This window comes from Oncorhynchus clarkii, chromosome 16, assembly GCF_045791955.1.
Source record: "Oncorhynchus clarkii lewisi isolate Uvic-CL-2024 chromosome 16, UVic_Ocla_1.0, whole genome shotgun sequence".
NCBI classification, from domain to species: Eukaryota; Metazoa; Chordata; class Actinopteri; order Salmoniformes; family Salmonidae; genus Oncorhynchus; species Oncorhynchus clarkii.
In genome coordinates this window covers 15,173,706-15,200,143 of record NC_092162.1, presented here as the reverse complement: position 1 = coordinate 15,200,143, position 26,438 = coordinate 15,173,706, and the positions used below count along the sequence as shown (strand labels likewise).

General features: G+C 42.6%; 1 protein-coding gene across 2 annotated transcripts in view; it reads left to right on the top strand.

Annotated features, from left to right (window-relative positions):
* LOC139368024 (zinc transporter ZIP11-like) overlaps window positions 1-26,438 on the top strand; it is a 148,186-nt gene that overhangs the window by 98,383 nt on the left and 23,365 nt on the right. For both annotated transcript variants that reach the window (XM_071106519.1, XM_071106518.1), the window contains exons 6-7: window positions 11,011-11,193; window positions 25,975-26,044. In XM_071106519.1, the coding sequence (XP_070962620.1) occupies window positions 11,011-11,193; window positions 25,975-26,044 (253 nt within the window). The remainder of the gene's footprint in view (window positions 1-11,010; window positions 11,194-25,974; window positions 26,045-26,438) is intronic.

The following is a 26,438-nucleotide window of genomic DNA, read 5'->3' as shown; positions in this document are numbered from 1 at the left end:
AGGTTTTCGCTTCTGCTGCAGCCTTCAGTGTAAAATATAGCACATTGTGTGTGGCGGAGCCAGAGTGTGACGAAAAGGAGGAGGATTAGGAGGGTAATAACAGACAGGCAGCTGAGCGAGGAGCCGAGACTGATTTAGGGTCAGGAGGTCAAGCTGTCTGCTTTAGTTGGAAGAGGGAGGAAGACCGGGAGAGGAGGAGGGAAGAAGACAAGGTAGGAATCGAAAAGCAAGGATGGGCAAACAAAATGAGGGAGAGCAGCAGTGTGTTCATGTGGGCAGTTTATTTTCCAAATGGCAAACAAGTGAGTTGTAGGATAGTGTGTAGCCTACTAAAGGAGATGATTGGAGATCAATCCTAAGTATCTCCTTTAAAAGCTACACACAGTGCCTTCAGAAAGTGTTCGTACCCCTTGACTTTTTTTTTCAATCAATCAATCAAATGTATTAATAAAGGCCATTTTACATCAGCAAATGTCACACAGTGTTTATACAGAAACCCAGGCTAAAACCCCTAAGAGCAAGCAATGAAGATGTAGAAGCATGGTGGCTAGGAAGAAACCTAGAGAGGAATCAGGCTCTGAGGTGTGGCTTTTTTTATTCATGGTAAATTAAACAATATGTAGATTAGATAAGTATTCATCACCCTGAGTCAATAGATGTTAGAATCACCTTTGGCTGCGATTACAGCGGTGAGTCTTTCTGGGTAAGTCTCTAAGAGCATTGAACACCTGGATTGTACAATAATTCTCCATTATTCTTTAAAAAATGTGTCAAGCTCTGGCAAGTTGTTTGTTGATCATTGCCAGACGCCATTTTCCAGTTTTTCCATAGATTTTCAAGCTGATTTATGTTAAAACTGTAACTAGGCCACTCAGGAACATTCAATTTAATCCTGGTAAGCAACTTTAGTCCATTTGTTCTTGTGTTTTAGGTTCTTGTTCTGCTGAAAGGTGAATTGTTCTCCCAGTGTCGGTTGGAAAACAGACTGAACCAGCTCTATAAAGTTTTTTTTTTTTTATAAAAAAAAAAACTCCCTTCCCTTAACATGATGCAATGACCATCATTCTTGAAAATATGAAGAGTGGTACTCAGTGAAGTTTTGAGTTGGATTGGCCCCAAGCATAACACTTTGTATTCTGGACAAACATGAATTTGCCACATTTTTTGCAGTATTACTTTAGTGCCTTATTGCAAACAGGAAGCATGTTTTTATTTGTTATTGTTCTGTACAGGCTTCCTTCTTTTCACTCAGTTAATTAGGTTAGTATTGTGGAGTAACTACAATGTTGTTGATCCATCCTCGATTATCTCCTATCGTAGCCATTAAACTCAAACTGTTTTAAAATCACCTTTGGCCACATGGTGAAATCCAAGAGCGGTTTATTTCCTCTCTGGCTACTGAGTTAGGAAGGACTGTTTGTTTTTTACCCATCTACCAATGGGTGCCCTTCTTTGCCACCCATAGGTTGAGTCTGTGCTTTAAATTCACTGCTCGGCAGAGGGACCTTAAAGATAATTGTGTATGTGGGGTACACAGATGGGGCAGTCATTTAAAAATCATATTAAACAGTATTATTGCACATAAGTTGAGTCCATGCAAGTTATGTAACTTTTTTTTTTACTCCTGAACTTATTTAGGCCATAACAAAAGGGTTAAATACTTATTGACTCAAGACATTCCAGCTTTTCCCTTTGAATTTATTTGGAAACATTTCTAAAGCCCAAATTCCCCTTTGACATTATGTGGTATTGTTTGTAGATGAGAGACATGAAATCTCAATTTAATTTAATCAATTTAGTGTGGAAATATTCAAGGGGTGTGAATACTTTCTGAAGGCACTGTACTTAGCAAGGACCTCTCCATTCTCTTAGACTCATCTCTTAGTAGATGAGCGTCTGCCCGTCAATAGGGAGAGATTGTTGTGGCACTCACTCAATCAGCCTGAAGGTGTTAGGAACAACGGTAGCAATAGAGAGATGCGGTGTGAGTGCTAAATGTACTACAGTACATGATCCATCATATACACGTGTTATTAGGCCTATGCAGCGGCAGTGCCAGCGACAGTCCCAGGGACAGTGCAATACCCATAACACCAATTAGGGCAAAAGGCAAACAGCAGGTTTACTTCAATTTCTATCCGTTCCCAAAGTGGTCTGGACACAACACCAGAGTTTCTAACCGTTCCTATGGCGATGTGTCAATGGAAAGTGTGTCAGTGTAGTAATGAGAAGTCATTGCAACTGTTAAGCGCTTTACGTATATAAAGCGGAGGGCTGCGTGGTCCATTCTTTTTCTATGAAGCTAGAGATGCTGGGCGATATTCTATCCAGGCGGGGGAAAGCCGCTCAGCCGAGCTTCTCGCACGTGGATAATGTTCACTTTGATCGCCATCGCCCTCCACGTATCTTCATCGCTTTGTGTCCACAAAGCGATTCATGTTAGAGCAATTAGGAAGGTTAGACCCTTTTCATAAGTATGCACTAGTAGGCTAAACCACGGCTGAGTAGACCCCTGATTACTTTCCTTTTACCCGGTGTAGACGGGGTGGTGGGGTCTCTGTCTCTCCATTTCCCACTCAGTGAAGCGTACGTGCGTAGGAGAAGCTTATTTCAAAATGGATCTCAGGTGTGTGCATGTGTGTTATTGTCAAGGCACAAGGATGAGATGACAGCCACGGTAAGCCTGGAGAGATGACATGGCCCGATACAGTTTAATTTGAGGTCTGTTATAAAAGTCACTATCTTCAGCAGTGATTCCCTAAATGTGGTTGAACTCTGGTCATGTGTCTGTGTCGTGCCCCCCCCCCCCCACTTTGTTATACGAGGCACATTAGCCTGTGGAGAAAAAAATCTTGTTTTTTGAGTCAGGGGAGTGTGTGTGTGCACGCGGTCAAGGTCAGAATGAGAGACTAGTGTTAATATTCCCGTTGAGCACGTCCCACTGATCTGTCACTCAAAGTGATTGACAGGTAAAATAGCTGTACTAGAGATTGGCAATCAAACCTCGCCAAATAGAATCCACAGGGACGTTCAGCACACACACTCCTGATGAGCCCTCAGCGTCTGGAGATGGTCATTTCCTCACGAGCAGAATCAACAATGGCAGTAGAATTTGCTCGGTCATTCCATGGATGCTAAAATTGTAAAATGTTCGCCTCATTTCAGTTTGTGACAAAACAAAGTAATGTATAGTGTCGGGAATCATTGTACAATCTGATTCGCTGTTAAATATATTTTCAATAACCAAGCTGGTGTTCAAAACTGAAAGTAAAAAGACACAAGTTAAACTTCTGGAGATGGGAAGTAAATCCAGGTGGGGGAGATTTAAAAATATATATATATTCAGCCTACAGTAAGTCTGTTTGCAATTCAACTAGTTTCCAAGAGAGTGCTGCATTTCACATGTAACCCCTTTAAAGGGTAGGTAGCATAAACGTAAGATATAGATTTGCATTAGTATACCATCAATAGTCCCAATGCAATGTTACACCTCACTCTTTTGTCTTTCAAGTTATTACATAAAAGTGAACAGAATGCCGGATTCATGCCAGAAAATGTTTTTGCGAGGTGTGACGTAATATGGAGGACCCGGCAAGCCAGACTATCTATACACTATAATGTAAACTCCAACAGAAATAACTTCAAATTAAACCAAATCGGTTTCACTCATGACTACTGGTTTCAATCAAATGTTCTGCTAACTTTTAAGCAAATACTTTACGTATGTATTGTTACAAATCAGTTTGCAAGGTTTCTAGTCAACTAGCCTGCTAACATTAACCCTACCAGCCTGTTAATGTTACGTTAGCGACTGGCTGACCCATGCAGTGCTATCAACACCTATCTTACAGCTACATTAAAGTAAACCAAAGTTTGGAATTAAATAATGCCATCTAACCAGTTATCAAATAATGTTACTGGTAAATGCCGTTATCTTAGCCAGCAACCCAGTCAGCTAAAGTTAGTTATTTTAGCCTGCTAGCTAACCTAGACTGCTAATTAGTCTAGCTATAGTGAGGTAAATCTAAAAGTAGGCAATAATCCAGAGGTGGCAGTGGGCACAGGAGTTGAGGGGAAAGAGTCAACAATAAGACTACTATCGGAGGAAGGCTCCAGGCAGAGGGAAATGATCACAACAGTCAGTCAGTTGAGGGGAAAGAGGTTGAAAAAAAAAAAAAGCCTACTTCACGTGTGGGGAATCTGATTGGTTGTTTACATCATACCTCGTGAATGGTGGATTTTAGCTCACCACGGCCAACACTTGGTCTGCATGGCTAGTGGCTAACGTTAGCCAACTCAAGCTAGCTAACAGCGAGTAGATTCTCCATATGATGTTGAGGAAGGGTGCATTGTGGGTAGTTTTGAAGATATCCAGAAATAAGTAAGCTATGTTATTAAGTCTTTGACCACACTGTTTTGTTACTTTAGTGAGTAAAACTTCATGCTTCCTATACTTTAAGTTTCAGATAAGTGAAGAGGGAATCATTTTCTACTATCTCTGGTTGGTACTTCCTCCTTAGCTTTTAATATTATTCTACCTACCTACCTACCTACCTCTCTCTCCCTTAGCAACTCATAATAAAATGAATAGGCCTAAATATACTCTGAGCTCAAATAATCTATATGTAAGGATAGAACATGGTGATCTAAGTGCTCTCATTTATCCCAGTATTTTCTTCCTAAGAGAGCATTTACACAAGGAGGGTTAGACCTTCTTGTACCTGTGTAATAGTAGCCTAAACCATGGCTGTCATCTTGTCCTTCTACCCGGTGTAGGTGGGTAAGTGGGGTCTTTGTCCCTCTGTTCCCTATTCAATGAAGCTTGTGTGTTTGTGTGTGTGCGCATACTTGTGTGCGCGTGTGTTCCTGACTCTTATTCCCAGTGATCAGAGAGATTAGTAGGTTAGTGATAGAATAGATTTGTTTCTACTCTAAAGGGGTTGGCTGTGGGGGTCTGGAACCCATCACTGTAATCAATCAGCCCCCTGACACACACACACACACACACTCAACCCCGTCTCCCGACCACTTCCAGTCTAATTTCAAGATGAGAGCCAGAGAAGTGGGCACCCGAGCACAGTGGACGTCTCTTGGCAGCCACATGCAAATGCGTTTCTCCGGCTCATATGCTAGGTTAACCCGCGCTAATGTCCCCATATGGGAATATGCTACACCCCAGTTAGGGGGCACAGAGCCATGCTGACATGAATCCTTCTGAGGACCAGCCTTTCATCTGTTTCCAGTTGCTCTCTTTTTCTCATTATTTATCTCCCCTACTCACGTAACTTATGTAATAGTAACTAATAACATTCCTGTTAGAGTAAGTCATCTTAGTTTAGCTGATTTAAAAGGACACCCACTACCTAGAGTAATCAAAAGTCGATTAGTACTACACTGATGACGCATAGCTGCCACATTGCCTTCTGCTCGTCTGGCTCACTGCTCTGAAGACTTTATTAGTGTTGGAGGGGGGGAATAGGGGAAAGAGGGATTGGTGGTGGCTATTAGACAACAAAAATACATGTTTAGGTCCGATCAGTGGTGGAAAAAGTACTCTGTTGTCATACTTCAGTAAAAGTAAAGATACCGTAAAAGAAAATGACTCAAGTCACCCAGTAAAATACTACTTGGGTAAAGTCTAAAAGTATCTGGTTTTAATTGTACTAAAGTGCAGTGGTGGATTTTTAATTTTAATTTTAATTGAACCTGTATTTAACTAGGCAAGTCAGTTTTAAGAACAAATTCTTATTTACAATGACGGCCTAACGGGGAACAGGTGGGTTAACTGTCTTGTTCAGGGGCAGAATGACACATTTTTACCTTGTCAGCTAGGGTATTCGATCCAGCAACCTTTCGGTTACTGGCCCAACGTTCTAACCACTAGGCTACCTGCCACGTAAAAAGTACTCAAGTGTTATACTTGAGTAAAAGTACAAAGAACAACTGGAGTATCTTATATTTTAAAAAATCAGATGGGATGAATGTTTATTTTTTATTTACTGTCAGTCAGGGGCACACTCCAACATTCCGACATCATTTAAAAAGACAGTATTTGTGTTTAGTGAGTCCCCCAGATAGGGCAGTAGGGATGAAAACGCGTTATATTGATAGGTGCGTGAATTGGACAATATTTCTGTCTGTATTAGAATAAAAAGTCAATATTTTCTTTAGGAATGTACAGTCGTGGCCAAAAGTCTTGAATGACACAAATTAATTTTCACAAAGTCTACTGCCTCAGTTTGTATGATGGCAATGTTATGAAGAGTGATCAGATGAATTGCAATTAATTGCAAAGTCCCTCTTTGCCATGCAAATGTACTGAATCTCAAAAAAACATTTCCACTGCATTTCAGCCCTGCCACAAAAGGACTAGCTGACATCATGTCAGTGATTCTCTTGGTAACACAGGTGTGAGTGTTGACGAGGACAAAGCTGGAGATCACTCTGTCATGCTGATTGAGTTCAAATAACAGACTGGAAGCTTCAAAAGGAAGGTGGTGCTTGGAATCATTGTTCTTCCTCTGTCAACCATGGTTACCTGCAAGGAAACACGTGCCGTCATCGATGCTTTGCACAAAAAGGGCTTAACAGGCAAGGATATTGCTGTCTGTAAGATTGCACCTAAATCAACCATTTATCGGATCATCAAGAACTGCAAGGAGAGCGGTTCAATTGTTGTTGTGAAGGCTTCAGGGCACCCAAGAAAGTTCAGCAACCGCCAGGACCATCTCCTACAGTTGATTCAGCTGTGGGATCGGGGCACCACCAGTACAGAGCTTGCTCAGGAATGGCAGCAGGCAGGTGTGAGTGCATCTGCACGCACAGTGAGGCGAAGACTTTTGGAGTATGGCCTGGTTTCAAGAAGGGCAGCAAAGAAGCCACTTCTCTCCAGGAAAAACATCAGGGACAGACTGATATTCTACAAAAGGTACAGGGATTGGACTGCTGAGGACTGGGGTAAAGTCATTTTCTCTGATGAATCCCCTTTCCGATTGTTTGGGGCATCCGGAGAAAAGCTTGTCCGGAGAAGACAAGGTGAGCGCTACCATCAGTCCTGTATTAAGCCAACAATAAAGCATCCTGAGACCATTCATGTGTGGGGTTGCTCTTCAGCCAAGGGAGTGGGCTCACTCACAATTTTGCCTAAGAACACAGCCATGAATAAATAATGGTACCAACACATCCTCTGAGAGCATCTTCTCCCAACCATCCAGGAACAATTTGGTGACGAACAATTCCTTTTCCAGCATGATGGAGCACCTTGCCATAAGGTAAAAGTGATAACTAAGTGGCCCAGGGAACAAAACATCAATATTTTGGGTCCATGGCCAGGAAACTTCCCAGACCTAAATCCCATTGAGAACTTGTGGTCAATCCTCAAGAGGCGGGTGGACAAACAAAACCCCACAAACCCCCACAAACTCCAAGCATTGATTATGCAAGAATGGGCTGCCATCAGTCAGGATGTGGCCCAGAAGTTAATTGACAGCATGCCAGGGCGGATTGCGGAGGTCTTGAAAAAGAAGGGTCAACACTGCAAATATTGACTCTTTGCATCAACTTCATGTAATTGTCAGTAAAAGCCTTTGACACTTTGAAATGCTTGTAATTATACTTCAGTATTCCATAGTAACATCTGACAAAAATATCTGAAGACACTGAAGCAGCAAACTTTGCGGAAATTAATATTTGTGTCATTCTCACAACTTTTGGCCACGACTGTAGTGTAAAAAAAATATAAGTAGTAAAATACAGATAACTCAAAAAATATTTAAGTTGTACTTCAAAGTATTTTTACTTAGTTACAGTGCCTTGCGAAAGTATTCGGCCCCCCTGAACTTTGCGACCTTTTGCCACATTTCAGGCTTCAAACATAAAGATATAAAACTGTATTTTTTGTGAAGAATCAACAAGTGGGACACAATCATGAAGTGGAACGACATTTATTGGATATTTCAAACTTTTTTAACAAATCAAAAACTGAAAAATTGGGCGTGCAAAATTATTCAACCCCCTTAAGTTAATACTTTGTAGCGCCACCTTTTGCTGCGATTACAGCTGTAAGTCGCTTGGGGTATGTCTCTATCAGTTTTGCACATCGAGAGACTGACATTTTTTCCCATTCCTCCTTGCAAAACAGCTCGAGCTTAGTGAGGTTGGATGGAGAGCATTTGTGAACAGCAGTTTTCAGTTCTTTCCACAGATTCTCGATTGGATTCATTTCTGGACTTTGACTTGGCCATTCTAACACCTGGATATGTTTATTTTTGAACCATTCCATTGTAGATTTTGCTTTATGTTTTGGATCATTGTCTTGTTGGAAGACAAATCTCCGTCCAGTCTCAGGTCTTTTGCAGACTCCATCAGGTTTTCTTCCAGAATGGTCCTGTATTTGGCTCCATCCATCTTCCCATCAATTTTAACCATCTTCCCTGTCCCTGCTGAAGAAAAGCAGGCCCAAACCATGACGCTGCCACCACCATGTTTGACAGTGGGGATGGTGTGTTCAGGGTGATGAGCTGTGTTGCTTTTATGCCGAACATAACGTTTTGCATTGTTGCCAAAAAGTTCAAATTTGGTTTCATCTGACCAGAGCACCTTCTTCCACATGTTTGGTGTGTCTCCCAGGTGGCTTGTGGCAAACTTTAAACAATTTTTTTTGGGCTATCTTTAAGAAATGGCTTTCTTCTTGCCACTCTTCCATAAAGGCCAGATTTGTGCAATATACGACTGATTGTTGTCCTATGGACAGAGTCTCCCACCTCAGCTGTAGATCTCTGCAGTTCATCCAGAGTGATCATGGGCCTCTTGGCTGCATCTCTGATCAGTCTTCTCCTTGTATGAGCTGAAAGTTTAGAGGGACGGCCAGGTCTTGGTAGATTTGCAGTGGTCTGATGCTCCTTCCATTTCAATATTATCGCTTGCACAGTGCTCCTTGGGATGTTTAAAGCTTGGGAAATCTTTTTGTATCCAAATCCGGCTTTAAACTTCTTCACAACAGCATCTCGGACCTGCCTGGTGTGTTCCTTGTTCTTCATGATGCTCTCTGCGCTTTTAACGGACCTCTGAGACTATCACAGTGCAGGTGCATTTATACGGAGACTTGATTACACACAGGTGGATTGTATTTATCATCATTAGTCATTTAGGTCAACATTGGATCATTCAGAGATCCTCACTGAACTTCTGGAGAGAGTTTGCTGCACTGAAAGTAAAGGGGCTGAATAATTTTGCACGCCCAATTGTTCAGTTTTTGATTTGTTAAAAAAGTTTGAAATATCCAATAAATGTCGTTCCACTTCATGATTGTGTCCCACTTGTTGTTGATTCTTCACAAAAAAATACAGTTTTATATCTTTATGTTTGAAGCCTGAAATGTGGCAAAAGGTCGCAAAGTTCAAGGGGATCGAATACTTTCGCAAGGCACTGTACTTTACACCACTGGCTCAGTCCCCCCTAATCTACAATATATCTGTACTGTGGAAGTGTGTTTGGATTAGAATAGACTATTGTCTCTGTAGTATCAACACATTTAATGCAGCCATCTACCGATCAGCCAGTCAATCAATGGACCCAAAGAGGTCCAGGTCAAACCGAGTTAACAGGTGGTATTAAGAGTAAACAATTGCATCCACTTGTTGTTGTCTATTTCTATTGATGTCATGTGTTATTCTGTCAATATATTCATACGGGGTGGCAGCGTAGCCTAGTGGTTAGAGTGTTGGACTAGTAACCGAAAGGTTGCAAGTTCAAATCCCCGAGCTGACAAGGTACAAATATGTCATTCTGCCCCTGAACAGGCAGGAACACTGTTCCTAGGCCGTCATTGGAAATAAGAATTTGTTCTTAACTGACTTGCCTAGTTAAATAAAGGTAAAATAAATAAAATATGGGATTGAAATGAGGGAATATTGGCATGTAACTCGTTTGTAAGTTAAGGTACATCGCGCTAGTCCGTACAATTGACCCTATTTTAGCGCCCAAAAAACGTAGTACTGGGGTGAGGGGTGAGTTTACCTTAGTTAGACTTGCTTTCCATTAATTGTAACCGTTTTGATGTCAGCTTCTCATCAGACCTCTGTCTCACTTGGAATTTTCATAGAGCCCAATTTTCTGAAAAAAAGGTTACCGTTGCGTAATCGTCTTCTAATTGTGCTTAATTGTGCTCAACAATATCAAAGTGCTCAAACTGCTCCATCGGGTCTTTTTAAAAATGGCAGGTGGGGGAGCCAAACCTATTGCGTAATAGTGAGAAGGAGAGATGTCGTGCGGGCAAACAGCTTTTTTCACTCGATCTGTCCAACTTATCTCCTCTAAAATGTAAATTAAACACTATAAAGAGTTTACATCATGTGTCATTATATACCTATTTGAAGGTTTGTGTCGAATTTGAATCAGATTTTTAGGGCAGTGCTAAAGTGATCTTCAGAAGTAAACAGCGGCTTTTGAGAGTCATGATAGCTTGCAGTGATGATGCAAAAAAAAATGACAAGGTATCCCCCCTTACCCTGTCCCTTTCTTGTTTTTTCAATGGTGAGAAGTGCTACACCTGGTGGAGAGAGGCTGTAAGACAGAATTAGTTGCTTTATGCGTGCCGCACGTTACGCCATGACGGGTCACGATGTAACGTACAGCTTTCCTCAACTTTTCTCCAATACTGTAGAGCCATTACCATGTCAATCAATGCTTGAATAGAAACCTAGTTCACACCCCAGATTTTGATGTCAGCCTCGTTTGAATGTCGCGGTTGCGCACTCACCCCGAATGGGGTGAGTTTACCTTAGTTAGACTTGCTTTCCATTAATTGTAACCGTTTTGATGTCAGCTTCTCATCAGACCTCTGTCTCACTTGGAATTTTCATAGAGCCCAATTTTCTGAAAAAAGGTTACCGTTGCGTAATCGTCTTCTAATTGTGCTTAATTGTATACGAATCTGAAAGATTGCTTAATTGGCAAGAACTGTATGTTGTAGCAATGTTGTCCAAATGTTGTGTCTTGTCTTTCTTACAGACAAGATTGAGAACGGAGGAGACGTGTACCAGAGGAGGAAAGGCCCCCACGTCGACGTTGGTTCCTCAGATTCCGAGGGACAGGAAGTGGGCAGCCGGCAACAGGAAGGGGCAGGGCAAACTGGAAGCAGATGGAGGCGCATCATCCTCCTGATCGTGGCGATCACCATCCACAACATCCCAGGTGAGAAGATCCCACCACAGCCCAGTCTGTAATGCTCAGTCCCAAACCAACCACTGCCACTAGCTCCTAGCCCCTAGCCCTTAGCCCCTATCATATTTCCCTAGGTTATTCATGTTCATCTGAATCAGATAGGTTAGGTTGTTAGGAATCAGAAATATGGTGACAGATTGCCTTTGTGACATTTTCACCATATTGCTGAAGCGACGCCTCAGAGGGAGCAGTGAGATGTATCTGCAGCAGTGATTTCAAAGAGGTCATTTCAGAGGCCATGAGTGTGACTATTCTTAACTCTATTTCTTCAACTGCATTGTTAATTAAGGGCTTGTTAGTAAGCATTTCACAGTAAGGTCTACTACACCTGTTGTATTCAGCGCATGTGTTTAGATTTGACAGGCTTTGGAGGCAGGAGCATCCCCGTAATAGGGGCTGTGCATGTTTGTGTGCACGTGAGTTGCGGGGGACTGCCCATGCAGGCTCTATGAATAATTCCCGCTGTGGGAGAATGTACAAATGGAAAGATGGATTTATTTTCTTGTTGAAGTCATTGTTCAATACTTGAGGAGGGATATATATGTATTTTTTTCATTTTTTTAAACAATTTAGTCATTTAGCAGATGTTCTTATCCAGAGCCAATAGTAGTGAGTGCAGACATTTTCATATTTGTTTGTACTGGTCCCCCGTGGGAATCAAACCCCTGGCGTTACAAGTGCCGTGCTCTACCAACTGAGCCACACAGCAGTGAGATATATCTTTATCTAAGGCTGAACTGGGTGCCAATCCTTGATTGGAGAACAGGGAAACTATACATTTAGGGATATTATCATATGAAATATGTTTTTGGGGGGCTTGAAATGATACGTGTGTCCTAGACACACACAAAAAGAGCTATAGCCCAGGTACTGTATATTTGGAATGGTAACACGTCAATATCATGTCCACATGTGTTAATGAAATATGGATGAGGCAAAAAACTGTCCAAAGAGTGAGAAGTTTCATTGATTCCTGTGTTCACCGGCAGTCTAACCTGACTCAGCGTGAATGGATGTGCTTGCAGTTTAGTGGCGTGTAGGGTGAAGTTGCCCCTACACACTGATCTTGGGTCTGTTTTAAGATCTAACCGGTTGTGGTGAAGGTTAGGGTTCGGGGAGAGGAAGCTGATCCTAGGTCTGTACGTAGGGGGAATTACACCCCAAAGAGGTATTTTCCAGGAAGTGCGGATGAACGCTGATCCATATGAATATGCCTGGTGAAATACAGTCATCGGAATCAGCACACGTAGCGACAATACACTATTGACTATACAGACACATCATTATCCTGGTTTATCTTCATGTTTTCATGACAAGGACATGTTACAAGGCGTCAATTCAGTGTAGTTTTATAGGGGTGACGGGATATCAGAGCTGGTGAAATGCATTCATTTGAAGCAACACCCGTAGTGACAATTACAGTGCAGATACAGGCATATCATTGCACATTGTGAACCTGGTATATCACAATGTTATCATACATTTACATTTTAGTCCTTTAGCAGACGCACTTATCCAGAGAGACTTAGCATTAAGTGTCTTGCTCAAGGACACATTGGCAGATTGTTCACCTGGTCATGTCAGGGAATCAAACAAAAACCTTTCGGTTACTGGTCCAGCGCTCTTAACCGCTAGGCTACCTGCCTAGCATTCAGGCTACAACGTGTCCATTCAGTTTTGATTTTGTTGGAGTGAGAGTATAGGCCTTCAAGCTGTTAAATGTGTTTCCACAGCTCACATTGGTAAATCGAGGCCTAACTAGCTTGTCCTGTACATGCAAATATGAGGTCTCTGATGATCAGTGAGGCAATGCGATGGCTCAGAGAGAGAGGACTTGGGGACCAGTACTTTGTTTGTACACATGCTAATGCTATCACGCTAATCCTCAGCGTGTAAAATTATGCATGTGAGCGCTCCCGTACGTGTCAGCTGTGAGCTGTTGATTGATCACATTTTCCCAGTCTCCGATCCAACACCATTACTAGACAGACAGACCAGACGGCTGGCTGTTCATCGCGTTGGTATAGTGTTTCCCCATCCCGGCTGGTCTGGACTGCTGGTCTGGACTGCTGGTCTGGACTGCTGGTGTGAACTGGACTGACATGAACAGAACCCTTCTGAAGCGTATTAGTTATGGAAGAATGGCTCGTGACTGACTATGGGAAGGCTTCACTAGTCCCCTGTTAAACTTTCCCACATTGAGCCCACCAAGCTATGCTGCTAGCTGTCCCTCCCCTGAGAGGTTTGTGTGCACGTGTGTGCGCAGAGAGCTACCAAGCCTTTACTCTGGCAGAACCAACAAGGAGTGTGACAGAGTTGGCTATGTGATTGACAGCTGAAGACTAGCGGTGGTGAATACGGATCACGCTCGCATGCATGCATGCACACAACCCCCAAACCATACACACGCATACACACACTCCCTCCTCTCCTCCAACATAACACTCACAATGAGCATTCTAGCCTAACAAAATATTATGAGGAGCCAAATGAATAGGTTCTGTGTCAGTACATCCCATCAAAGGGAGTGAGAGAGCGAGCAGAGGGGAGGTAAAGACCGATAGAGAGAGGATGAGCCCAGACTCCATATGAGCTCGTTCTGGTCCTGTAGATTCACTATCGCCCAGCCTGCGGCCTTTTCTTTGAAGTCTCGCTGTACGGCTTAATCTGTAGTCATGTTTACGAGAGCTTTGGGGATTTAGCTCAACCTCTGAAGTGTATAGTGTGGTGTTGGGCAGTATCCAGATGTTTATATCGTCATTCCATCTTTCTCTCACCCCGGGATTTATGGTATATCAGGCTTAGTACACAAGGGGGCGCCAAAAACTCAAAAAAGCCCATTGGGCGTCTATTACCATAATGCTAACTAAATTAGCATAATTAATTAATAATGAATAATAAATTCCATGGCGGCTGCTAGCTAAATTTGCTAACGCTCAAACAAAAGTAAATGAATTGCAAAGACAAGTAATATAGCTCATAACTGTATTCATATATAGGTAGGCGCTACCGAATGTGGTGAGTTCGGACTTTAACAAGCAAATGTGAACAAGATACATTGTGCAAATGAACAAAGTTTAGATACATACAGTACTGGCTCTCCAGCAGTATGTCTACATGCTGTGTCTGTGTGGAGACGTTAGGGCAACGGGCCTGCCTGCTCAGAGAAGATGGGGAGGAGCAGACGGGCCAAGAATGGAGAGGATAAAAAAAATGCAAGGAAATCAAGATGGCAGTGGCAGCTGTATAAATAAGTCATCCGAAGGGCTTTGACGTCTCAAACACGGCAGAAAGGTATTACTTCAGCCACTTACTTAGATAACAAGTTAAACTAGGGGTCGTGTTAACTCGTAATTCTGCATTTCTTTCACTCAGGAAAAAAATGATATCTTGCTGCATTTTGTAAACGCAGATCTAAAATGCTTCTTATTGTAATTTCTGCTCGGCATCAGACTAAATTTGTGCTTCAGTTTTACTTCTCCACTCAGATAAGAATTCATGATTGAGTATTCAGCAGACAGCGCTCTGACTGATGTGTAGCTACTTTTTCCTGGTACTTTTCTCGGTGTAGCCAGCCTATTTTTCTCCAGTATAGTGCAAGATTAACTTGAAGCAAAACAGTAGGAAATGTAGCTGGCTAAATTCTTTCTATGATAGGCCTAAACGTTAGAAATATGATGGCCATATGATGGTCTTTTTGCAAAAAAAGACCTTGCTTTTTCATTGTAAGCTCATTTACTTGCGTGGCTGCCAGGCAAATAGCGTTGTACTTTTGTCATCATCTGATGAAAATGAAGCAATTTTCTGCCGAATTCGTTGCACTAATGTATTTTCTGTGAAGGATAACTATAGTTGCATGTCCCTGATCACTCTATTGAAGCAAAAAAACACAACTTTCAATATAAAACGCGACCCCTGTCAATAGACAGCTGGACTCACCCGCTCCCACTTTCTCCCGTTGTGCCGTTAACAAACACACGTGACTGGCTCAACTGTTCTGGTGAACTACGGTAAGCTTCATAATGTGTACGGTGAAATGAAGAACGCAATCTGCTTTATCTCATAAAGCATTGCACAAGTTGACTACAAATATTCAAATGTATTGAAAAACCTCAAAGAAATTGTTTCGACGGCATTGAAAAACCATCATGTGGCTATTTCCAAATACCCCGGTATACGGTATATACGGTATACCGCCAAATCCTAGTATCGTGTCCACTTCCCTTTTATCTCCAAGCCATGTCCTCATGTTTACTCTAACTTACACTGAAATAGGCACATTTAGATACAGTTGTAGATCATTTGTCTTGACTCAGTAGTTTCACTAAGTATTCTCTCCCATATTCCTCTACACCTCTGTTTTACATGCTGACTGTGTGTGTGCACGTTCCTGTGCTTGAGCGTACACATACACAGCCGTTTTGACAGGGCTTGAGCGAAAACCAGCAAACTTCAATTTCAACATCAACTAAATACAGTAAACTTTGAGCACAGAGAGAGAAAACAGGAAGCCGAGAGCGAAGTTATTTACTGTACATGTAAGTGTTTTTGTTGTCTGTCTGTCTGTCTGTCTGTCTGTCTGTCTGTCTGTCTGTCTGTCTGTCTGTGTGTCTGTGTGTCTGTGTGTCTGTGTGTCTGTGTGTCTGTGGGTCTGTGTGTGTGTGTGCCTCTGCATACTAGGAATGGTAATCCCACCCCTCCCTAGAAAAGGAGTGTGGAGTGATGAGGGATTGGAGTGATGAGAGCTGATAGGAAACCATTATAATTCATTTCCTGAATGGTTTATTTCTGTATCCCCTCATAGCTGATGCATTAGGGCACTTAAGCTATATACGTGTTTTTGCGGCTACCTCAGCCATTTTAACATGCCTAGAATGGCATATTGCCTATTACGGGCCATTTTTCTCTACCGCTTTGAAGATGCACATGTCTGTTTGCCGGCTTCTCTCCAACCCTCTAGCTAATTAGAGATGTTCTAACCAAACCATTGAGTTTTCTTCGCTTCACACTTCTTTGCCAACTCCAGTCTTTTATTAACCTGACTACCCATCCACCGGGCCAAAACACCACGCCCACTAGTGTTTCTTTCTGGACATCTTGTAGAATGTGAACACATTCTGACCACTCTGATTGGTCCCAGAAACCGCTGGGTTGGGCCTGAGCCAGCCTACATGATGACGTTATCCAACTATGATAGTCTGATTGGTTGGAGACGATCCAATCGCTGATGAATTTGTTTTGTACAACGCCCCTCATCGATTTCGAGGATGGCAGTTTCAGACAATGTGTCTAGCGATCGATAGAGCAGCGGAATGAAAATCAGGATGAGTTGTCAGGCAAGCCTTTTCTAGCACACAAACTCAATTAGATGATTTTGTGCTATTTCTGTAGTCATTCTGACCTTGTCAACACTTATTATGTAGAGGCAAGAAGACGGCGTTATAACAGAATAATTACGGCCGTATGACAGCTTTATGGCAGTTTCTGACACTTTATGGTGACAGCGTGACATTTTTATGATAGCCTAGCGACAGTGCTATGACAGGAGTGTGAAGGCTTTTCAAAGAGAATGGGACACCAACATTTCTGTGAATGGGGATTGTAATAAATTACAAAAATGATAACGATGATTGACTGGATGCTATTAAACGTCGCTTCCACAGTGACTCTCACACACTTACCTGGCGGTATTTAATGCATTTAGAGTATCACAAGATTAGCAGATTAGCCGTATTAGCAAAGTGGCCACTGTTCGGAGCACGTTGATCTATTGTAAAGTCCCACTCTTACTAATAGTTCTATCAACCATGGGACTTAAGTCAAGTTGAACTTTGCACCTTTCCCAGGAGTAGACCATCCATAATGGAATTAGATCCACAAACCCTCTATTTTGCTGTCATGTATGACACATCAAATGTGAAGGTGGTTACTTCCCCCAAGCACAAGGCTGTTCAGTCAGTCGCTGAATCGCACAAGAGCCTGAAGAGTCTCTCCACTCGCCTTGTCAACATGGTAATAGCAATGCCAGGCACTCACCTACACACAACTCGCTTTCGTTAAATGTTGCTAGTGAGTCAACAAACTTACAGTACCAGTCAAAAGTTTGGACACACATACATTCAAGTTGTTTTTTTAAATGTTTTAAAAAAATGATTGCCGAAATTGTAGAATAATCGTGAAGACATCAAAACTGTGAAATAACACATATGGAATCAAGTAGTTACCAAAAAAGGGCTAAACAAATATACAAATATTTTATATTTTAGACTCTTCAAAGTCGCCATCCTTTGCCTTGATGACAGCTTTGCACACTCTTGGCATTCTCTCAACTTGCTCCATGAGTTAGTCACCTGGAATGCACCTGGAATGCATTTCAATTAACCATTTCAATGTGCCTTGTTAATTTGTGGAATTTCTTTTCATGTTAATGTGTTTGAGCCAATCAGTTGAGTTGTGACAAGGTATGGGTGGTATATAGAAGATAGCCCTATTTGGTAAAAGACCAAGTCTATATTATGGCAAGAACAGCTCAAATAAGTAAAGATAAGTAACAGTACATCATTACTTTAAGACATGAAGGTCAGTCAATCCGTTTCTTCAAGTGCAGTCCCAAAAACCATTGAGCGCTATGGTGAAACTGGTTCTCATGAGGGCCGCCACAGGAAAGGAAGACCCAGAGTTACCTCTGTTGCAGAGGATAAGTTCATTAGATTTAACTGCACCTCAGATTGCAGCCCAAATAAATGCTTCACAGAGTTCAAGTAACAGTCACATCTCAACATCAACTGTTCAGAGGAGACTGTGTGAATCAGGCCTTCGTGGCCGAATTGCTGCAAAGAAACCACTAATAAAGAACACCAATAAGAAGAAGAGACTTGCTTGGGTCAAGAAACATGAGCAATGGGCATTAGACGGGTGGAAATTGGTCCTTTGGTCTGATGAGTCCAAATTTGAGAGTGATGGAGTGCGGCATCAGATGACCTGGCCTCCGCAATCACCCGACCTCAAGCCAAATGAGATGGTTTGGGATGAGTTGGAGGAAAAGCGAAGGAATGAAGGAAAAAGCAGCCAACAAGTGCTCAGCATATGTGGGAATTCATTCAAGATGGTTGTAAAAGCATTCCTCATGAAGGTGGTTGACAGTGTGCAAAGCTGTTATCAAGGCAATGGGTGGCTACTTTGAAGAATCTACACTTTTTTGGTTACTACATGATTCCATATGTGTTATTTCATTGTTTTGATGTCTTCACTATTATTCTACAAAAACCCTTGAATGAGTAGGTGTGTCCAAACTTTTGACTGGTACTGTACATCTTCTCAAAAAGCTTGGCATATGTCTTGGAATAGTATACAATTCTTTATATTTTTGGTCTAAATCTATCCCTGATCGCCCCTGCGGTCCTCGAGGCATGTACTTTATTAACACTGCTGTAGAAAGCTGATTACTGAAATATGGTTCCCTTATGGGAAAGACCAACCCCCTCCGCCCCATCAAACTCACCGCCTTCTCTGTGCCACTGTGACGCTAGAGACTGATCCTCCTCCCAGGCAGCACCCCTCCTAATGTCTCATATGGTGACAAATGAAGGTATTACTCCCCCTGCCTGAGTTTTTAATGGCTCCTCCAGCTCCAACAAGCCCATACCAGAGCAGCCGATTGAAACTGATGGAGAGTGGGGTCCTCCCACTGAAATGGATCTGTTATGCATCCGTAATGGCCTTATCTGAATATCGTATGTATTTCAATCTGAGGGAATATTCATCACCTGCCCCAACCAAAAAAACGCCAATTACCAATGATTAAAGAGCTCGTTAGTAAATCAGGCAATGGGATGATGGGGTGAAATGGATCTTGACTTGACATGAAAGCACTGATTGGAATGAAGCCCCTCAATGGAACATGAGGTATTTCAGTGAAGCTTGGAATGTTGTTCATCTGTATATACAGTGCATTTGGAAAGTATTCAGACCCCTTGACTTTTTCCACATTTTGTTACGTTACAGCCTTATTCTAAAATTTATTAAATTGTTTTTCCCCCTCATCAATCTACACACAATACCCCATAAAGACAACGTGCAAAACAGGTTTTTCTAAGTTTTTGAAAATGTGTTAAAAATAAAACATTGAAATCACTTTTTATGTTTGTACAACTTTATTGGAGTCCACCTGTGGTAAATTCAATTGATTGGGCATGATTTGAAAAGGCACACACCTGTCTATATAAAGTCCCACAGTTGACAGTGCATGTCAGCGCAAAAACCAAACCATGAGGTCGAGGGAATTGTTAGTAGAGCTCTGACACAGGATTGTGTCGAGGCACACATCTGGGGAAGGGTACCAAAAAATGTATGTAGCGTTGAAGGTCCCCAAGAACACGGTGGCCTCTATCATTCTTAAATGGAAGATGTTTGGAACCATCAAGACTCTTTCTAGAGCTGGCCGCCTGGCCAAACTGAGCAATCGGGGGAGAAGGACCAAGCTTGGTCAGGCAGGTGAACAAGAACCCGATGGTCACTCTGACAGAGCTCCAGAGTTCCTCTGTGGAGATGGGAGAACCTTCCTGAAGGACAACCATCTATGCAGCACTCCACCAATCAGGCCTTTATGGTAGAGGGGCCAGATGTAAGCCACTCCTCTGTAAAAGGCACATGACAGCCTGCTTAGAGTTTGTCAAAAGGCACCTAATGACTCAAAGACCATGATAAACAAGATTCTCTGGGCAGATGAAACCAAGATTGAAACCTGCTCCAGAGCACTCAGGATCTCAGACATGGGCGAAGGTTCACCTTCCAACAGGACAACAACCCTAAGCACAGAGCCAAAGAGTGGCTTTGGGACAAGTCTCTGAATGTTCTTGAGTGGCCCAGCCAGAGCCCGGTCTTGAACCTGATAGAACATCTCTGGAGAGACCTGAAAATAGCTGTGCAATGACGCTCCCCATCCAACCTGACAGAGCTTAATAGGATCTGCAGAGAAGAATGGGATAAACTCCCCAAAACAGGTCCGCCACGCTTGTAGGCGTCATACCCAAGTGGACTTGAGGCTGTAATCACTGCCAAAGGTGCTTCAACAAAGTACTGAGTAAAGGGTCTGAATACTGATGTAAATGTGATATTTCAGTTTTTTATTTGTAATATATTTGCAAAAATGTCTAAAAACCTGTTTTTGTTTTGTCATTATGGGGTATTGTGTGTAGATTGATGAGTGGGGGGGGGGGGAACAATTTAATACATTTTAGAATTAGGCTGTAACGTATGTCATGATGTGGCCCTCTTTACCATCCCTCTCTCTCTCTCTCCCTCCTACACCCAGGTTCTGTTATCTCAGGTCGTAAATTCCTGGAATAGACTCTCTCTTCCTGGCCAGGCAGTATAGAGAGAGAGAGTTTCACAGTAGAACAAAGGAACTTCTTCTACATCACAGAACTTGAGAACTGAACAATATCCATGTTTTGGAGAATGTGTAAACGGTCGGTGGAGAAGCCAGCTACGACTTTGTCCGTTTTGTTTCATGTTGTGACCTCATGAAAGACAATACAGGAGCCTGCGTTATGAGGTTTGCGTCTAGTTATTGTATAAAATGAAGGAGTAAAGATGAAACTATTTGCGAAATTTTGTAATGTGATTTTAAACTGTTAATGTGAGAGAATTGTATTCCCTTTAAAGTTCAACTAAGACATTGGCCCGTCTCCATGAGCACCGACATGATCTGGCTCATGGGTCAGCCCTTTTCTACTGCTAGGAATAAAAAACCCATCTGAAGAAATGCTCTTCAGACCATGCGTACCTCGATCACCGAGGGGGCAAAGGTTTGAGTAGAGACCACAAAAACCTCAATATAAGCTAAGGTTGTAATGGTTGTTGAATTCCTAACCAAACCACGTGGAGCATTGGCTACACGGGTGGAAATGGTTAAACGCTGAGACTATCGATCCCGACAGAATAAATGCAAATCTTAGATACTAACTACTAGTCTGCAGCTAGAAATGATGTACCATTGGATGTGAAGACCGACAACTGCCGAAACATCTATTCTATAAGAACATTTCTAAATGGTAATCTGAAGTATCCATTCTAACCACGAAAGACTTCAAGGAAGCAGAGAGTGATGCGTGGATGAACTTTCCAACCGAAAGACGGACGATTCCAACAAAGACGACACACTGAGCGAAAATATTTATTGATTGCAATTTGTTCCGAATGAGTTAGTGTTCATGTGCAAAGGATTAGCATTTCAATTAATATAATTATCAACTGTGTAGGGATTCCTTTTATCTTTCCTGCCCTTCTCAGTCCACACCCTCTTTCCTTTGTCCACCAAGCCGTCATATCAGCTTAGCCCACTAGGGAACCTCCCCTATAATTTCCTTGTAACCATATCTACTGTTTGTTAATGCATTTCTGTGATTATTTAGTTAGTTAGTAAATAAATGATTAAGCCAATTGGTGTATGGATGATTCATAGTAAAGGCTGGGTTTGTGCAGATAACCAACAATTTACGACGTTTGGAATGAGACTAACGTGAGGTAAAGAATAATTGATTAATTAGAAGACTAATTTATCAGATATTTATATATCTGAAGAGATCTATTAGGAAAATTATAACTTTGTAATCTGAAGATTTTCCTTGGTGCCCCAACTTCCTAATTAATTACATTCACATGATTAGTTTAGTCACATAATAATAATTACAGAGAATTGATTTGATAAAAAAGTATTCACTTGAATGATGCCAAAGACAAGACACGTAACAAAATGTGGAAAATGTCAAGGGGTCTGAATACTTTCTGAATGCACTGTAACTATGCTATACTTAAGCAAATCTGACCACAGGGGTCGTGGTCAGATTTGCCGAAAGTAGGATGGTTTGTGGTATACGGCCAATGTACCACGGCTAATGGCTGCTTTGAGGATAACACAGTGCCACCGACGTGGCCCTCTACCAAAGACTGTGGGTTCTCCTTCTCCGTGGTCGACGTGAGTAAGACATTTAAGTGTGTTAACCCTCGCAAGGCTGCTGGTCCAGACGGCATTCCCAGCCGCAACCTCAGAGCATGCGCAGTCCAGGTAGGAAACAACACAAGGGTGCATGCTCAACCCCCTCCTGTAGAGGAGGTGTGGGGAGGAGGTGTGGGGTCTTGGAGTGTGGTGCCAGGAAAATAACCTCTCACTCAACGTCAACAAATCTAAGGAGATGATCGTGGACTGCAGTGGAGAAGGTGGAAAGCTTCAAGTTCCTCGGCGTACACATCACTGACAAACAGAAATGGTCCACCCACACAGACAGTGTGGTGAAGAAGGTGCAACAACCTCAGGAGGCTGAAGAAATGTGGCTTGGCACCTAGAACTCTCACTAACTTTTACAGATGCACAATTGAGAGCATCCTTTTCGGGCTGTATCACCGCCTGGAATGACTACTGCACCGCCCGAAACCGCAGGGCTCTCCAGAGGGTGGTGCGGTCTGCCCAACACATCACCTAGGGCAAACTACCTACCTTCCAGGACACCTACAGCACCAGATGTCACAGGAAGGCCAAAAAGATAATGAAGGACAACAACGAGCCGAGCCACTGCCTGTTCACCCCAAATCATCCAGAAGGCGAGGTCAGTACAGGTGCATCAAAGCTGGGACCAAGAAACTGAAAAGCAGCTTCTATCTCAAGGCCATCAGACTGTTAAATAGCCATCCCTAGCACATTAGAGGCTGCTGCCCTATACACACAGACTTGAAATAACTGGCCACTTTTATAAATGGAACACTGGTCACTTTACTTCATTATTATTTATTTTTTTAAACATATTTTGCATTCTCATCTCATTTGTATATACTGTGTTCTGTTCTTCTGTATCTTAGTCTATGCCGCTCTGAAATTACTCATCCATATATTATATATTCTTAATTCCATATACAATACTATAGTCTACTAGGACCTATAGGCGGTATTAATACAGTACTCCTGCAGGCTTCATGTTTTTCTGCGAGAGAGAGCGAGCCTACGACATTTGCCGCTGATGGTGTAGGCTACCAGTCAGTGCAGGGAGTGAAGTATGGAGCTCTGTGTGTGTTTTTCAGCCAGGCTTTACACACACGCACACACACAGACCTTTAGGAGTATCATTACCTGTGTTTGTGTACGGCTGTCAGTCTAACCTGTGGCCTTTTCAGCTGTATTTGTATCCAAGTGTTAAAAATGAAAGGGGGAAGGAAGTGAGGAAGAAGAGAGGGGAGAGGGAAAAGAGGGAGAGAGATGCCCAGCTGGAAGCTGCTGTGTCCAATTAGAGGGAGTTGGTTGCTGGTACAAGTGTGTGCGTGCTTTCATGCTCACACCAGCGTAAGTGAGAGAGAGAGTGGGTGCTCGTGCAAGACTATATCGCACACCCAGCACGCACCCAGCCGCTCATAGTGAGAGAATTAGATTTGATAGACTAGGAAATCATAGTCATTCATTGATAAATCTATTATATTTTAGCACGCTTCATTGTGAATAGCCCGGAGGCATGGATCCTGTCTGTCCTGCTGCGGGTGTTACTCGACTTTCCTTCAGTAGACAGAGAAGACAGAGAGCTGTCTCTCTCTTTCTGCCTTCCTCCTCTTCTTACTCTAAATAGTACACTCAATATAGATGTGGACTCTTATTCATTCTGGTTGATGAGCCAAGCAGCTCGAAAAACTCTGACTGTACTTTCTGACTCACCAGCTCTTAATAACCGTTCCCTACCTATTCTCACATGTCCATGCTCTTTCAATGTCCCTCTCTGTCTCTCTCGGTCTCGCTCTCTCTTTCTCTCTCTCTACCTATCTATGTCTCTCTACCGCTCTCTCTGTCGCTCTCTCCCTCTCTGTCTCTCTGTCTCTCTCCCTCTCTGTCTTTCTCTCTCTCTACCTACAGTGCCTTGCGAAAGTATTCGGCCCCCTTGAACTTTGCGACCTTTTGCCACATTTCAGGCTTCAAACATAAAGATATAAAACTGTATTTTTATGTGAAGAATCAACAACAAGTGGGACACAATCATGAAGTGGAACGACATTTATTGGATATTTCAAACTTTTTTAACAAATCAAAAACTGAAAAATTGGGCGTGCAAAATTATTCAGCCCCCTTAAGTTAATACTTTGTAGCGCCACCTTTTGCTGCGATTACAGCTGTAAGTCGCTTGGGGTATGTCTCTATCAGTTTTGCACATCGAGAGACTGACATTTTTTCCCATTCCTCCTTGCAAAACAGCTCGAGCTCAGTGAGGTTGGATGGAGAGCATTTGTGAACAGCAGTTTTCAGTTCTTTCCACAGATTCTCGATTGGATTCAGGTCTGGACTTTGACTTGGCCATTCTAACACCTGGATATGTTTATTTTTAAACCATTCCATTGTAGATTTTGCTTTATGTTTTGGATCATTGTCTTGTTGGAAGACAAATCTCTGTCCCAGTCTCAGGTCTTTTGCAGACTCCATCAGGTTTTCTTCCAGAATGGTCCTGTATTTGGCTCCATCCATCTTCCCATCAATTTTAACCATCTTCCCTGTCCCTGCTGAAGAAAAGCAGGCCCAAACCATGATGCTGCCACCACCATGTTTGACAGTGGGGATGGTGTGTTCAGCTGTGTTGCTTTTACGCCAAACATAACGTTTTGCATTGTTGCCAAAAAGTTCAATTTTGGTTTCATCTGACCAGAGCACCTTCTTTCACATGTTTGGTGTGTCTCCCAGGTGGCTTGTGGCAAACTTTAAACAACACTTTTTATGGATATCTTTAAGAAATGGCTTTCTTCTTGCCACTCTTCCATAAAGGCCAGATTTGTGCAATATACGACTGATTGTTGTCCTATGGACAGAGTCTCCCACCTCAGCTGTAGATCTCTGCAGTTCATCCAGAGTGATCATGGGCCTCTTGGCTGCATCTCTGATCAGTCTTCTCCTTGTATGAGCTGAAAGTTTAGAGGGACGGCCAGGTCTTGGTAGATTTGCAGTGGTCTGATACTCCTTCCATTTCAATATTATCGCTTGCACAGTGCTCCTTGGGATGTTTAAAGCTTGGGAAATCTTTTTGTATCCAAATCCGGCTTTAAACTTCTTCACAACAGTATCTCGGACCTGCCTGGTGTGTTCCTTGTTCTTCATGATGCTCTCTGCGCTTTTAACGGACCTCTGAGACTATCACAGTGCAGGTGCATTTATACGGAGACTTGATTACACACAGGTGGATTGTATTTATCATCATTAGTCATTTAGGTCAACATTGGATCATTCAGAGATCCTCAATGAACTTCTGGAGAGAGTTTGCTGCACTGAAAGTAAAGGGGCTGAATAATTTTGCACGCCCAATTTTTCAGTTTTTGATTTGTTAAAAAAGTTTGAAATCTCCAATAAATGTCGTTCCACTTCATGATTATGTCCCACTTGTTGTTGATTCTTCACAAAAAAATACAGTTTTATATCTTTATGTTTGAAGCCTGAAATGTGGCAAAAGGTCGCAAAGTTCAAGGGGGCCGAATACTTTCGCAAGGCACTGTATGTCTGTCTACCGCTCTCTTTCTACCGTTTTCTCCGTCTCGGTCTCTCTCTCTCTCTCTCTCTGTCTCTGTCTCTGTCTCTGTCTCTCTCTGTCTCTGTCTCTCTCTCTCTCTCTCTCTCTCTCTGTCTCTCTCTCTGTCTTCGTCTCTCTCTCTCTCTCTCTGGCTGTCTCTCTCTCTCTCACATACACAAACACACACACATATTTAACCTCCATGGCTGTGTGTGTTCTCTTGCAGAGGGCCTGGCTGTCGGTGTAGGATTTGGAGCCATAGGAAAGACCTCATCTGCCACATTTGAGAGTGCCAGGTAAGAAAACAGAGACTTATACCACAACTGCCTTCCATACCTGTGTTCCAACACTGTGTAGATATCACCTTTGTCACCATATCACCCAGGCCCGAGTCTACACTATTGGTTAATGTGACCTATGTTTATGGCCACAGCCCACAGCTCCTTTAGGATTTAGACACATCTGGTTAATGGTTCGACCACGATCAGATGCCCTTGCTTTAGGTCTTGGTCGTAAGAGCCTGGGATTTGATGTGTGCGTTTATCTGTGTGTGTCATCATAATCCTCCTCCACATACCATGTGGTCAGTAGACAGGAGCATCACTTGTTCCTCCCGTTGAGAAAGCACTGTTTACTCTGTGGGGATGAGGAGAACAAAACAGCCCGTATTTGTGCCTGGCTGCTCTGCTT